Raw genomic sequence first — 16,325 nt, 5'->3', positions numbered from 1 at the left:
TCCTTAGTCTCTTTGCTAAAATTCCCTTCACAATTAAATATTTACAGTCTGCTGCGCTGCAGGAGTCTCATATTAAATTCCTAAACAGGGCATATATTGTCCCTGTGCAGCAAGACCATTTTGTCCCCAGTGACAATGGCTGCTGCTGTAAATGCCGGAGATCTAACGCCACATATTTCCATAACTTTTGGGAGTGCGGGAGGATCGGATTGTTCTGGAACAAGTTGATCCAGTATGTTAACACTGTTTAATCATTGCGATTACAGAAGAACCCTGCAGCGTGTTTATTTCTGTGCTTTAATATATGGGACCTTGGCCCTAAAAAGGCACATATTATCCCAGTGTTAACAATTATCTGTTGCAACAAAATTGATTCTCACCTATTGGATTACTAGAAGTGCACCTACAGTACTATAGCTGAAAAAGATGATCCTTAACATCTTATTTTACGAATGACAGGCTCTTCTCTCAGATCTTGAAAAAGGTGCACCCCGGTTTTATAAAAAATGGGAACTCTACATACTGAGTTTAGATCAATCCACCCAGACCCAGATACAACAAATCTTCGAATCCACTACGTGGTTCCTAATGAGACAGATTGGTAGTTAGAGACGTCCACTATACCTCTATGACTGGAGTCAGAGGAACTGGAATGGTATCCAACGACTATGGGCCTTATTCTGGTCTGTGCGGCCGGAGCCAAATATGCGGCCAGGACCGTGCGTCCTAAACCCCGCCTTCCATACGGATCGCTCACTCCGTACGAATGCGGTAAGCCGCTGACCGCACGGAGCAAGAGTGGATTTCTTATGTATACACCTCCTCCATCTCTGGGAGCCTCCCCCATCATTCGATGGTCGCATACCATCGAATGCAGGATCGAGCGGTCAGGCAGCTCCCGCGAGCTCAGACCACTCGGGCATTTCTCCGTGCAAAAGCAGGGATCTGGGCGGGCAGCTGACATCCGGTAATGTCATATGTCCGCCCCCTACACGTGCGTCACGGCCGCATTACCATACGTACGCCCAGCGTTTTCATGGGAACGCCCATGAAACGCGGGGCGTATGCATATGTTAATGAGGCCAAACAGCCCTTCACGCCCCTCTCCTCCCCTTGTTCGTAGTGTAAACAATTCATGCGGAATTTGGACGTATGTCCCTTTCGCTCATGCGCAGATATGCCTCTGCACATGCGCAGACACAAAACATCGGCGGAACGAACGCACGCGGACATATCCGCACCAACCAGAATAAGGGCCTATATTATAAGATAAAGTGTTGCTATGTGCTGGTGTGGTTCATTGGTTAGTTCTACATTAAGGACCTTATTCTAGTTCACTCTTAGATGCAAATTCCTTCTTAGCTGGACACAACCATGTGCACTGCAGGGGGGCAGATGTAACATGTTCAGAGAGATTTAGCTTTGGGTGAGTTATTTTGTTTCTGTTCAGGGAAAATACTGACTGCTTTATTTTTACACTGCAATATAGATCTCACTTTGAAGAAAAACCCCACCCAAATCTAATTCCCTCTGCACATGTTACATCTGCCCCCCTGCAGTGCACATGGTTTTGTCCATCTAAGAAGGATTTTGTCAGAAAGAGTGAACTAGAATAAGGCCCTAAGTGTGAACTTGTCCTATGTCTCCCCCCCCCCTGTTTATATTTTTATGTGTACTGTAAATTTTGCTTTAATTCAGCGAAGGAATTGATGATTGCTACCACATTATTAACCAATGCGATACTATGTCTGTTTATATGGGAGTGTACTGTATCTTTTCACATGCAGGATGGCTATAACGTTGGCCTATTAGTATCACTGTTTTAATGATTAGACCAGGGGTTCCCAATCTTTTTCTAATCGCGGCACCCTAGAGTATCAAATTTTTTCCACGGCACCCCTAGGCCCCAATAAATATATATAAAATTAAGTAAATTGTGTTTATATGTGCTTCTTAGGTTCAATTATGTGGTAAAGGGCAGGATTTGGTTCTGATTGTACACATTTTATGATTGTCAGCCACCAGCACTGGTTTTGTCCAGAAATAATTGATCATAAATAATTTGAATTGGTCCTTGACGACCAACCCGAGGCACCCCTGCAAGTGTCCCAAGGCACCCCAGGGAGCCTAGGTGCACAGTTTGGGAACCACTGGATTAGACGGAAAAAATTCTCTGGACAAAATTTTGTAAGATATTGTTTATTATTTCAGTTTGTTGGATTATGTCAACATTCCGGACATGCTTTTCTCTGCTACTGAACCTCTTGCCTTATGTATGTCACTTCCAATTCCTGTATGGCTCTTTAAATGTGCATAATTGTATGTACTCTCTGTTCTATGACAACAAAAAGACCATTGTTGAATTCTTTGTTTTTCATTTTACAAAACAAATAAAAATTGTTAATAAAAAAAAAAAAGGTAAACGCTGGCTTGCACCAGAAGGAGACCTCGCCCACGTGCACTACGATTTGTGCACATTTGTTTGATAAAGGCAGGGTAGGGACCGAGGCAGCAGGGTCAGCTCGGCAGCGCTGGCGGGCAGGGTTCCCTGCAGCGTATGTGAGATCAGTGGTGGGGTCCCTGCGGCGGATGGGAACTACTGGTCTCCCTGCCCACCAGTGCGATCCCGTACTGCGGCATATGTGAGATCAGCAGCGCCCAGGTAGGGGGGGGGGGGATTATAGGATGCCTCAGGAGGGGGGGGGGGGCGGGGGAGAGAGGATGCCTGCTTAGACCAGGTCTAAGCAGGTTTTGCGGTGTGAAAGCAGCATTAGAGTATTAGGGGTTCAATCAGCAGCGTAAGTATAGCACCGCAGCCCCCGCCACCACGGGGGGGGGGGGCACTGTGCATGTGGGGGCGTCGGGGGCTGCGGTGCTATAGTTACACCCCCCCAATCCCCCGCAGACTTACCTATCTCGCTGGTCCCGGCGGCTTCGTTCTGCTGAGGACCACCACAAAATGGCCGCCCCCATATAGCACACAGTTCTCTGAAACTGTCTGCTGTATGGGTGCGACCATTTTGTGGTGGTCCTCAGCAGACGAACGGAGCCGCCGGGACCAGCACGATAGGTAAGGCTGCGGGGGATTGGGGGGGTTTGCATGGGCGGCGGGTGCTTGGCGGGGTGGCGGCGCCCAAAAATTAGCTACGCCACTGGGTTCAGTCACCGTACACACCTGCAATTGCTCCTGGACCTGCTGCTATCTTCAGTCCCGGCGCTTCTGCTCCTCTCTCTGAATGTCACATCCAAAATGGCCACCGCCTTACAGCAAACCATTATTTAGGATGCAAGAGGAGGTCGCTGCCTCCTCTAGCATCCTTAATAACTGTCTGCTGTGAAGGGGGCGGCCATTTTCCAAATGACAGGAGAAGCCCTGGGATTGCGATTCACATAGATCTGAAGAGCCCGCACCACAGGACCTGGGTAGAAGTCCCGTGTAAAGGGACACGGGTTAACCCCTTTTACACAGCCGCTGACTCGGCTCCACAAGGGAAAAACCCATTTTTTTTGCGGTGGTGTATAAGGTGTCTTCTGCAGACCCCACGTTACCCAAACTTCTCTAGCGCCTCCAAGCGACCGCGGGGGGTTGCGGAGCTATTGCTACGCCACTGCTCATACCCCTTATACACCACCGCAAAAAAATGGGTTTTTCCCTTGTGCAGCCGAGTCAGCGGCTGTGTAAAAGGGGTTAACCCGTGTCCCTTTACACGGGACTTCTACCCAGGTCCTGTGGTGCGGGCTCTTCAGATCTATGTGAATCGCACCGAGTCTATCAGACATTCTGATTTCCTTTTTGTGTGGTATGGTTTTCACAAAAGAGGGTGGCCAGCTCACAAACAAACCTTAGCTCGCTGGGTTAGACTGGTCATTGCTCATGCATATGAGCAAGCTGAGCTACCGTTACTTTCTTCGCTTTCAGCACACTCAACCAGGTCTGTGGGTCCTTCACAGGCTGTTCGACATGGCGTTTCTGCTCAACAGTTGTGCAAGCGGCAACGTGATCCACACATTCCTGAAGTTTTATGTCTTTCAAACATTTGCTTCACAAGATAGTCCTTTTGGTCGCCAGGTTCTTTTGGCCCCTCAGGCCTCCCACCCTTAATTGTATGGCTTTTGGATATCCCCGATGTTAACCCTGTGGGACCCAGGAACACTGAAGAAGAAAAGAGAGTTATGGTAAACCTACCCTCAGTTAACTCTCTTTCTTTGAGGTTCCTGGAACCACAGGGCGCCCACCCAGGCGTGCCTGATATATTCGGGGCATTTGCGACCGGTCCTCTTCCTCTGTGTATGAGTGAATGTACTGCCATGTCCATTTTCTGTTTTCTTTCGTTCTCTGCTTCCGGCTGGGACTTGTTAACCAAACCGAATGTCCTATGCAAGGATGCGGGGTTATAGGGGAGAGGAGCCATGCAGGATGGGAAGCCTAAAGCTTTGGAGATTGGTGCTCCAGTCACTAGATCCGCCTGCAACCCTGATGTTAACCCTGTGGTCCCAAGAATCTCAATCTCAAAGAAAGGGAGTTAACCGAAGGTAGAATTCACATAACTCCCCTTTATTTATTACCAGTTATTTATATAGCGCACACATATTCCATAGTGCTATACAGAGAATTTTTTTGAATGCGTTTATTTATTGTTTCCAAAAGAGTAAGTAAACAATAGAGCAAATATATGCTTACAGGAGGCATAAGTATATAATGTACATGGCAAACAAGATGATATTTGTGGCATGTCACTGGTACAATTAGCTTCTCAAATTCAACAGATTGTTTTAAACAAATTAACTGCTAAGGATTTGGAATATTGCAGAATAACCAATTACTCTGTCAGGAGAATTAAAACTCAAGAGGTCGTGACTGTGTCTGGAAAACAATCAAAGATTTGGATACTCTTGAACAAGGTGGGGGGGGGGGAGCACTGAGGGGGGGGGGGTAGAGGAGAAAGAGGGAGTGGAGAAAAAAGAAGAATAAACAGAAAGAAGGAGTATTGAGGAGATTAGTAGAGATAGAGAAAGGTGCACCTAATAGTAGGTACAGGGCAGATAAAATGATAAAGGTACGAGAAGAGACCTAGTCTGGGTCCTAGCTACGGCTACACCAATCAGAATAGGTGAAAAACAGTGAGGTTTTCATAGCCTTGGTAGTTGTTCGATCAAAGTGTGTGTCAGAGCAAGAGGTCTGAAGTGGAGTGGGTGTGGGGATCCTGTAGGGTAGTGCCATTATAACTGAACCAGTTAGACCATATCAGGAGGAATTTGTGGGAAGCGTTATGAAGGTAAGCCGTCATTTTTTCCATGGCAGCAATGTACCAAAATGTTATTAATGAGCTGCTGCTGGAAGGGGGGGTTCGTGTTCTTCCAGTGACTGGCGATGAGACAACAAGCGTAACAAAGAATATGTGTTGAAAGCTTGTCTGCCTCCTTGCTCATATCATCAATGGGGAGGCTGAGAAGGAAGGACCATGGCAATTTAGCTATAGGGCGGGTAAAGACCGCACTGAGGAGGTGGGTCACCTCATTCCAGAAATTGTGTAATTTGGGGCATTACCACCAAATGTGTAGGAAAGTACCCTCTTACCCGTAGCCTCTCCAGCAACGATCAGAGGTGGAGTCAAACATTTTGCGCAGACGTGTTGGGACTAGGTACCATCTATAGTACACTTTTAGTGAATTTTCGGTACTTATTTCCTAGCACGGCGCCCGTCTCATTGATTGTATGCCTTAAGTGTAAGGTACTTAAGGCATACAATCAACGCGATGGACCCGATTTTCTGTCAATCACTTGCTAATTTGCAGGTGAAAGAAAAAAACACGTTGATCGCGGCCCATTATAATGGGCCGCGATGCGATCAACGCGATTTTACATAGGGGACAATGGAAAATGGGCCAATATGGCCAATTTCTCATTGAGTATGGTTATAAAGTATGGTTAATGCACCCCCATTGTTAACGCCACCCCACTATTGACGTCAACCCGAAGCATGGCGAGCGCAGCTAGCCCGCGAGGGGCGGAGGTACGCGTCCTCCGACCTTTTCATACCCCCACTATCCACGTCGGAGCAGAGTTGATTTTAGAAAGTGTGTCGAGCGCAGCGAGCCACCGAGCCCGAAGTGTGGCGAGCATAGCGAGCCCTGCGAGGGAACCCGTATACCTGTGAAGTTATGCGCGTCGGGCTCGGTGGCTCGCCACACTTTATAAAATCAACTCCACGCCGACGTGGATAGTGGGGGTATGAAAAGGTCGGAGGACGCGTACCACTGCGCTCGTCACGCTTCGGGTTGGCATCAATAGTGGGGTGGCGTCACATTTAAAACATGAGCAGGGTTTTCTGGCATCAATAGTGGGGTGGCGTCACATTTAAAACATGTTTTTCTATTAAAATGGGGGGTTTTGGGTCTTTTTACATTGAAATCAATGTAAAATCGGGTCTCAGGGACCATTTTACATTGATTCCAATGTAAAAATCGGGTCGATCGCACCGCATGCGATTTGGTTGGCATGTGATCGACGCGATTTTTCCGACCCGATCAATACAATCAAGATAGCGGGCTCCATGCTAGGAAATAAGTACCGAATTTTCTTCTATCAGAGTCGAAATAGAGGATTTGGCGATTCTTTCCCAAATCAATAACCAAGATTCATCATCTGGCAGATCGCCTAAATCGTTTTCCCATGTTTAGGGTTCGGGGGGGGGGGGGGACTTAGCGAGAAGGAGGTGGTTGTATAGTGATGAAATTATACCTTTACGGAGAGGTTGGTGTAGGCATGTGTATTCGATGAGAGTTAGGGGTATACAGAGAATATTTTAACAATTAACCTACAGTACCAGTATATTTTTTGGATAGTGGGAGGAAACCAGAGTACTCAGAGGAAACCCACACAAGCACAGGGAGAATATACAAACTCTGCACAGTTAGGGCCATGTTGGGAGTTGAACCAATGACCTCAGTGCTGAGGCAGTAATGCTAACCATTACACTATATGTGTAATGTTACAATGTCCATTAATGTATTATATAACAATTTGACTAGACTTCATTAAAATCATTACAAAATAATCAAGTTCATTAAACATAACTTTGTCTGACTCTGTATATGAGACAAGGAATAAAAGAGTATTCATTACAGTGCTAATCAGACAAATTCATACTTTGGCCCTTATTCTGATCTGTGCGGATATTCCCGCATTCTTACGGAGCGGTCCGCACGCCACGGTGTTTTGCCGCATGCGGCCATCGTCCGTAGAAACGCCCACGTGTCCTCCGCATTCGGACGGACTCACTCTTTAAGAACAGGGCGTGTTTACGGACGACATACAAACCATGCGTGTGCGGGAGAAACACTCCGATTCGGCACGGTATTACAGAGTATTACAGAGTATGCTCGGAAATACCGCATCCGAACGGGAGCCAAGCGGTGCTACCGCACGTAAGCGGAGGATTTACGCCAAACAACCCACTATGAAGTATCTTCTGCAAGACATCACATGACCCACTTATTCAATTACCTATCCTCATAAAAAACTGCTTATTTGGAATTGGAATCAATTAGATTCCAATATATCCTTACAAGCATGCCTAACACATGCATAGCACACATTAACCCTTACAGCAATTGAAGTGCAATGGTTTCAATTAAAGCACTGACAAGCGTCCTATTAGTGAGTAATGAGTAAAGGAGTAGATTGTTATTGGGTTCAGGTGTTAATGGTTGTAGTCATTAGGCGTACGTTCGCCTACCGCATGAACGAGTGGTGTCCGCAAAGCAATAGTACACTTGTGGACACCGCACATTTCAGCCCTTTTTGCTCGCGTGCATTCGGAGTGGTTTCCGAATGTACGCCCCCCAACATAAGTGTACTCCCCCGTGTCCGCCCATGTTTCCGCCCCGTTTTGCCCACTTTGAAACTACGCCCATGTGTCATTCCGCATGACGCCCATAATACGCCCCTATTTCCCGACTGATTGCGGTGACCAGTTTTGGACGGGCTTTGTCCGAACTGGTACCGAGTCAAGGCGTGGCACATGCGCGTAGCGTTCTCCACGCATGCGCAGACGCCGTAAAGACGCGATCCGTAAGAACGCGGTAAAGTCCGCATCAATCAGAATAAGGGCCTTTATGTATTAGGCACCAGTTCTCATGCTATACTAGTGCTTTTCTGTCTCTTCTCTTCCTCAGTCAGAAGATTGTGCAATATATTCTACAGCAGGTACCACCTCCGTACCATGGCTCTCCCATACCTCGGCTCTCTCTGTACCTGTCTGCACAGCTCAGCTATGGATTAGTGTGTGTGTACCACCGCCAATGTGATCTGCTTATAGGTAAATACACCTTGAACTGTGTACACAATAGAGCTTGGAAGCTTTATCTACTTATATAAATAACATTTACAAAGCCTTTCATTTGTTATTTAAATTCATGCATGCTGCACAATAAATAGGTTTACTGTTCACAAACACATTGGGCGGTATTCAATGAGGCTGATTTGCCAGATTTTTATGGCGATTTTGTGCTGTAAGGCGAATTTCTGACTAAAACGGTGAATCACCCTATTCAATGACCAGGTGGCGAATACATTTCAAGGTTTTTTCGCCATGATTCACCGAGTAGCAATCGCTATCTTTTTATGGTGAAGTGGAAGGTGAACTTTTAAAATAAAGTGTTTTGTTTTTTACAATTCGTGTAAAAAAATCTGGAATTTTATTCTGAGGAGGGGCATGCTATCTTTATTCATGTGCTGTAAGCAGGGGGCCGGAGCCGAGACGCTCATTACATATTCACTTCACCCGATCATTACATATGCATGATTGGGTGTAGTGAATATACCCGGTCCCCTGCTGGCACCCCCGGGGGGCAGCCTGTGCTGCCTGGCACCCGGGGAGCCCACCTCCCCCCCACAAACGTTCTGGGGCAGGCAGGGAGACTTCCATCTCCCTGCCTGCCACCGTCCTCAGGCTCCCTGCTGCGTCCGCCGCAGGAGCTCAAATTCGCCGGTCAGAGGCAGCGAGCCCCTGACTCGTTGAATACCGGAGCCGGCGAGGCTACGGAATGCAGCGAGCAGTGGCGAATGTGCAGCGAAGCCTAAACAGGATTCGCTGCACGTCGCCAGTATTCACATTGAAAACTGCCCATTATGTGGGTTTATATTGTTTTTACAATTCCTAAATGGTCCAGTTCTCCCCACAGGTATTACACAATGATTATTAGTGAATTTATACCAGGGTTGTCTACTTTTTAAAAATCATTTCAGGGAGAAAAGTGAAAGGCATGGGGCGAGCCTTGCGTCACCAGAGGGCGGGGACTTGCAAGACCAGGGGGCGGACCTTGCATCACCAGGGGGCGGACCTTGAGCCGACCACTGCATAATAGGCTATAGGTGATTGTAATGCAGCTGGGGATGCTCTGCTGGGAGTTGTGGTATCCCAAGAACTGGAGAAAAGGGCATGCTGCGACTTGTAGTGCCACAGCTGCATAATATGCAGGGACAGGTGGTAGACGCTGGGGGGGGGGAGGGGCGGCTGCGGCATTACTGTGACTTGTACTAGTTTGATCTGTAGCTAAAGAGGTGGCGGGCGGCAGGGGGGGGGGGGGGACACAACTGACGCTGTGAACTGCTGCAGCAGCAATGGAGGCCTGGATGGGGGAGACGGAGCAGAGCTGGTGAATAATACGCAGCGGGGAGGAAGACAAGTAGCCAGCCACAAGTAAGCTCAGTCTGTCCTGACACTGAGTATTCTTACCAGTGACGTTGCCCGGCGGCGCCTGCTGCTCCCCAGTCTGACTGTGAGTCTTCTTACCACTGACAGTGCCCCTCCATTCGCCGCTGCTGCGCTCCGTCCAGCTCGTCATCAGCTCCCAACAGAGCCCCGCGGTGGCCGGAATTTATCAGGAGAACGACATCATGACGTGGTATGTCATGATGTCGCGCATCCAGGACCTGACCCCGGCACTTCAGTGACTCGCACATGCGCAGTCATAAATTTGAGCATACATGGTTAAAAACCAGGAGGATGCCGGCCTTTTCCGTGGGACCGGGAGGAGGAATAAAAACGCGGGAGACTCCCGCAAAATTCGGGAGAGTCGGTAACCCTGATTTATACACCAACAATACTATTATCTTTGTATATTTCTATACAATTTCCCCCATGCAATGTTCCCTCTAATTTTACGAAGGCTGTGTGCGGCTAAAGATTTTGGCTGTGCAACTTTGGAATGAAATTTACATTTTTGTGCGTCACATATATATAACTGGAAAATGACGTTCAGCATTTGTGTTAACTTTACTTCAAAATGATATTAAACATTTAAACATTCAAAATATAGCACACAATGTAGTTAATGGGTGAAACACACATTAATTGTGTCCACAACTGCAAAAAGGGACTAGTGCTGCTTTGTGCGCTCAGTTGTAATGTCTGTGCGCACGCTCGTCAAGGTGTGTGCGCGCGCACGTGCGCACAGCTTAGAGGGAACACTGCCCCCATGGTAATCATTTAGCCACTTGCTGTCTTCCCAATGGGTTTCAATCTTTTGCTGTTATTCGTAATGATCAGTGGCATAAGTTCGTCCCAGTTGCCCGGAGGCAAGATAAATATTGCTGCCCCCCACACCACCTTATACTGTGTATATTTATATATGAGTATAAAAACAATCCAGAAATAATTTATATAACTCTTGTTACATTGCACCTCATTTATTCACATTATCATTTATTTCAAACAAATACATTATTTAGCAGTCATACTCAGGAATAAAATCCGTGACCTGTCTCACTGGTGGCAGACACCTTACTGTACAGTAAACCTAGACATATGGGGTAAAATGTAATGGGTGTGGTATGGGACTCCGACAGTCGGGATCCCGACTGCCCGGAGTCAGACAGCATGGCGAGCGCAAAAAAGCCCCTTGCGGGCTTGCTGCACTCGCCACGCTGCGGGCATGGTGACTCGCTACGGGTGCCACCTATTCTATTCTCCCTCTATGGGGGTCGTGGACCCCCACGAGGGAAAATAGCGGCTGGCCGTCGGGCACCCGGCTGTTGGCGTTTTGACAGTCGGGATCACAATGTCGGGTAAATGACTGTCAGGAACCAGTCCGGCACCCAATGTAATAGGGTGAAAGAATCAGAAAGGTAAGAAATCTCCAGTTTTATTAAAGCGGCAATCATTTACACTTGAAGACCAGTTTCATTTTGCAGTGTAAATGATTGCCACTTTAAAAAAAAAAAAAATGGAGATTTCTTACCAAATCTCTCACTTTCTGATTCTCTCACCGTATTACATTTCACCCTCTGTCTATGTATAATTGTTAGTTCAAAACCATTACTATTAGGCAGAGCTATGTGGTGTAGTAACTTCTTATAGCTAGAATACGCATGCTTTTTATGCATGAGCAAATAGTTTAATCAGTAAGGCATCTTCTAGGGGGGAACAGGTCATAGGTTCTAATACAAAGTGTGACACTTGCAAACATTATGTTTACAATAAAGAGAGTGTGACTTCTAAGGTCCTGCTAGGAGGAATCAGCCACAGAAGCGATATTGAAGGCTTTCAATGAACTGATCCAAACTTGCAGGGGAGGAGAGGTGCCCCCTTGGGAGCAGGAGCCTGGTAGCAAATGACTCCATTGTCTCCCAGAGTTCTGCCTCTGGTATTGATAGAAATGTTTACTCTTTCAGAGGAGATGAATAGCACTCTAGAACATTTGCATAAAGTAGAGAAGCAGATGAAAATTGATTTACTGCAATCTGAACAGTGAGTACTACAATGTCTATAAGCATATTCTGACTTTAAAAAAAAAAAAATCTTTTAGCAGATTTATGTTTGATCCCAATGTTTCAAATTTATGCTCACTGGAAAATAAAAGCCAGTTTGCATGTCTGCAGTCAAATTATTGTCAACCAATCAGGTTCTACTTATTTATTTAGCACCTTCGAATCTAGAAGATTATAGATAGAATCTGATTGGCTGCTATGTGCAACATCCTATATTCAATAGAACTCCCATTTTAGTACATTTACCTCATACAGGGCATGATTCAGAGCTGATGCAATCCGGGTGTGGTACAGGGGTCCGACAGTCGGGATCCCGACAGTCATTAGCCTGACGTTGGGATCCCGACTGGCCGGACCCAGACAGCATGGTGAGCGCAACTAAGCCCCTTGCGGCCTAGCTGCGCTTGCCACGCTGTGGGCACTATTCTAGTCTGCCTCTATGGGGTACGTGGACCCCCCACGAGGGAAAATAGCAGGTGGCTGTCGGGAACCCGGCTGTCTGTGTTTTGACAGTCGGGATCCCGACGTCGGGTAAATGACTGTCGGGACGCCGTCCGGCACCCATGCAATACAGACATTCATGGAGTTGAGTCTATTTAGTACTATTCTAAATGTTCTGTGTGATCCAAACACCACAAACTTTCGATTTATCTATCCATAACAATTTTTTTCAATCTTCTTGTCCAATGTCTGTGTTCTTTTGCCTATATTAATCTTTTCCTTTTATTTGCCAGTCTCACTGTAGACGTTGACACTGGTGTTTTGCAGGTACCATTTAACAAAGCTGCCAGTTGAGGACCTGTGAGGCGTTTATTTTTCAAACCAGAGACCCTAATGTACTTGTCTTCATGCTCAGTTATACATCAAGGCCTCCCACTTCTATTTCTACTCTGAAAAGAGCCTGTTTGGGCTGTTCTCGGAAGAGAGTAGTAAACACCGTTGTAGGAAATGTTCAGTTTCTTGGCAATATCTCGCATAGAATAGCCTTCATTTCGAAGAACAAGAATAGACTGTCAAGTTTCACATGAATGTTCTCTTTTTCTGGCCATTTTGAGAGTATAATCAAACCTACAAATGTGATGCTCCAGATACTCAATTAGCTCAAAGGAAGGCCAGTTTTATAGCTTCTCTTATAATCAAACCCATTTTCAGCAGGGCTAACATAATTGCACACGGTTTTTCAAGGGTTTTCTAATCATCCATTAGTCTTCTAATGTGATTAGCAAATACAATGTACCACTAGAAACTAGAGTGATAGTTGCTAGAAATGGGCCTCAGCTAGTATAGTTTGCAGCTAGTATAGTCATTTACCACAGTAACAATGTATAGAGTATATTTCTGATTAATAATGTTATTTTCAGTAAACAAAAACAGTACAGTATCCTGTGGCTAGCTATATATATATATATATATATATATATATATATATATATATATATATATATATATATATTCAGTGGTGGGTGAATTGCATATGGATGTTTGACAGGAGAGTGGATTGCAAAATTTGCGCAATTCACTTGCACAGGTTTACACAGAGTGGGTTTTCTTCCTGTCTGGGTGATGGCTAACATGTGAAGCCAGTCCCAGGGCGGCCATTTTTTGGGTTGTAGCGGCTGCGTGTGACGTTAGGCAGCCACCACAGCCTCCCCCCTAAATGGTCTGGGCACACCTTGGTTCTCTGGTCTAAGTTACAGAAACGCTCTTTCACCCCCTCGTCCCTTAGACTGTGGTCGCACAACATGCTCTGGCGTTCACACATGCACAAATTAGCAAACAACGCAGAATTGATATGTTTGCTTATCTGCGAGCCATATGGAATAACATACACTGTCCTCTGCAGTTTTTTACATAAAAATGTGCCTATGTATGTGTATTGATAGATAGTAACATTAATCATCTGTATAATTGTTATGTAAAATAATTTATTGTGTAAGTAATTTCAAGCTCTCAGTTTAGTTTAATATACTAGTCGATCTTTTCCCAGACATCTGCTGATCCCAGACAGTCTAGCGCTCATGCAGATGCTGGAGAATGCCCCAGATCCATTTTTTGGAATGATGGAAATCCCGCCAGAGCTGCCAGATCCAACGATGATCCCACAGGTGAAAATACCATTAGTTCTCATTATTTTTATTTTAATACCTGTATCTTCTGAGCACAAAAGTGTTTTTTATGGATTAACTATTGTCCATCATAAATATGGTTACTTAGATGCCAAAGGGCCCAGCAATGTTCAGGCAGTTGATCTAATGCTGTGGCTTCATAAGCAGCAGTGGATCAGAAAAGCCATCAGGCTTTGCATATTTTGCCTTTATGTTCAAACTTTACACGCAAGAATTCTGGGATATGATGTGATTACAGATAATCCTTTTCTACCATGACTCTAAAAAGGTTACTAGAAATGTATAACCCGGACAAATACTATACACTGATGCCAAGTTTAAAATAACAATAATAATCCACCCACCAATACAGTGCCATTGAAGTTATCATCTTTAGCAATATCTATATATACTGTACATACGAGATGCCACCATATTGGAATAGTCCGCTGGACTCAGCTTTGCACTATCCTCTCTCCATCATAGCAGCTGCTCTGCTGTCCTACTCTCTTTGCAGCAGCAGTGGAGGCCGCACATGTAAGTGGCACTTGGGGGGGGGAATTGTGTTAGGGCCACTACCAGTGTCATTATAAGCAATAGGCATTACTGGAGGCATTGTGTTAGGGGCACTACTGGGAGCATTATTTGTGGCACAATTTGATATGGGCATTACGGTATGCAGCATATTGTGTAGTGGGCATTACGGTGTTATTGGTACTATTATGTGATTACGTCCCTTCCCTTGAAGCCACACCCATACATTTTTAGCGCATACTATACCTATTTTTACTTTCAGGGCACAGGGCACCAAACTGTGTAGTTATGGCACTGCATACAGGCGTATTTAGCCAATTACCCTGTCGCCGTATACAGTAGTACGGTTTATTTGTACAGTACTCTTAAACAAAAACTTTATTCATTGACATAAATGGCAAAATTATCAATTTATATTGAACAGATATCAACCAAGCACTGCCTGTTAACTATAGAATCCAAAAACCAGAATGCAATGTGCCTACAGTATATCTATATTACCTCTTATTAAATATATGTAATAGTATATAGAATGCTTTTACTTATACCTGCACTCCTGGACTAGATTGTTTTACTTGCAATACAAAAGAACATACCTCCCAACTGTCAGTGGTGGCTCAGCGGGACCCTCACGCCCAACATTTCTGGGGTATGACCTTGCTGAGGGGGCGTGGCTTTGAAATTGCATCACTTGTGCGAGGTCACGCCCCCATTTTGACGCTTCTGCCCCTCTGCCTGTGGGGAATAGACGCTGTGCAAATGTGCACAGCATCTATTCACTGCTGCCTGGCGGGTGGCAGCAGGGACTCCCAACTGCCGCCCCCCCCCCCCCCCCCCACCATGGGACACTGCTGGCCCCGGGCGGGATGCGGGAACGTCCCCAAAAACCGGGATGTTCCTGTGGGAAACAGGACAGTTGGAGGAAAGAATGTAAATGAGATGCCACATGGCAGAACAGAGGCAACATGATGTCCTCTTTTTATTTGAAACAGATTTGCATGCTGCTAGAGACTTCAGGTCCTGAGCTTGTCAGATTAGAGACGACTCCTCCAAGACACAGGAGAGTAAGAGAGAGAGATGGTGAGATGAAGGGACACATACTAAATGAAAATAAGTGTGATTTCTGTATGGCACATCAACCGTGTGACTTTTAGACAATAGCTTTGCACCATCTGTGTTAATTCCAAGTGAGATCAAATTTCAATATTATTTATTTGCTAGCAGCTAAATCTTAATAACATAATAAGCTAATACCAAATAAACTTAATGTAAATGCATACTCACTATAGATGTAGACTGCACAATCTGAAAGGAATATCCAGGTTAAAATTGGGGTCCTTTACCAAGGACAGTAAGTAGTACCTCCTGCTCTGCCTACAAAACCTTTGTTATCAATTGTCTTACACTGGGCCATGCGATAAAAGTGACAGAACAAAGAAAAAACAAGTTGTCAAGAGTCTAACTTTTTTTGTTTTCAACATTGAACAGTCACAGGACAAACCAACTGTCAAGCAACAGAATCACTGGAGCCACTATCCAAGTTTGGCATGCATGTGATTTTAAGCAAATAGAGAGTTGTATACAGGAGTGGATTGGGATTGAAAATGAGCCTGGGAAATTTCTAGCAGCCCTCATGGAGGTGGGGGTCTGTTGACTGGGTGGGGTCTGGGGTTGATAGAAGGGATCCCACCTCTTAGGGCCATTTCTCCTCTTAGGCATACCTCCCAACGTTTCTACAGCAAGAATAGGGACAATCGTGCAGCTTGGGCGGGGTTTATGTAAATTAGGGCATGGCATAAGTAAATGAGGGACACGTCCCCATTTTCAGCCACTGCACCTCTGAATAGAAGCTGTGCACATGCGCACAGCGTCTATTCTGTCACATTGGTGGAGACTCCCAACTTCCCCCTGCA

General features: G+C 45.7%; 1 protein-coding gene across 3 annotated transcripts in view; it reads left to right on the top strand.

The window, feature by feature from the left end:
* REC8 (REC8 meiotic recombination protein) overlaps positions 1-16,325 on the top strand; it is a 78,286-nt gene that overhangs the window by 9,737 nt on the left and 52,224 nt on the right. For 2 of the 3 annotated variants that reach the window (XM_083188050.1, XM_083188042.1), the window contains 4 exons: positions 8,179-8,321; positions 11,678-11,753; positions 13,761-13,878; positions 15,405-15,492. In XM_083188050.1, coding sequence (XP_083044176.1) covers positions 8,179-8,321; positions 11,678-11,753; positions 13,761-13,878; positions 15,405-15,492 — 425 coding nt within the window. The remainder of the gene's footprint in view (positions 1-8,178; positions 8,322-11,677; positions 11,754-13,760; positions 13,879-15,404; positions 15,493-16,325) is intronic. The other variant, XM_083188058.1, reaches the window with a different exon arrangement.

The sequence above is a fragment of the Crinia signifera genome, chromosome 1, assembly GCF_055691185.1.
Source record: "Crinia signifera chromosome 1, ASM5569118v1, whole genome shotgun sequence".
Lineage (NCBI taxonomy): Eukaryota > Metazoa > Chordata > Amphibia > Anura > Myobatrachidae > Crinia > Crinia signifera.
This window is presented reverse-complemented; position numbering and strand designations above follow the sequence as displayed.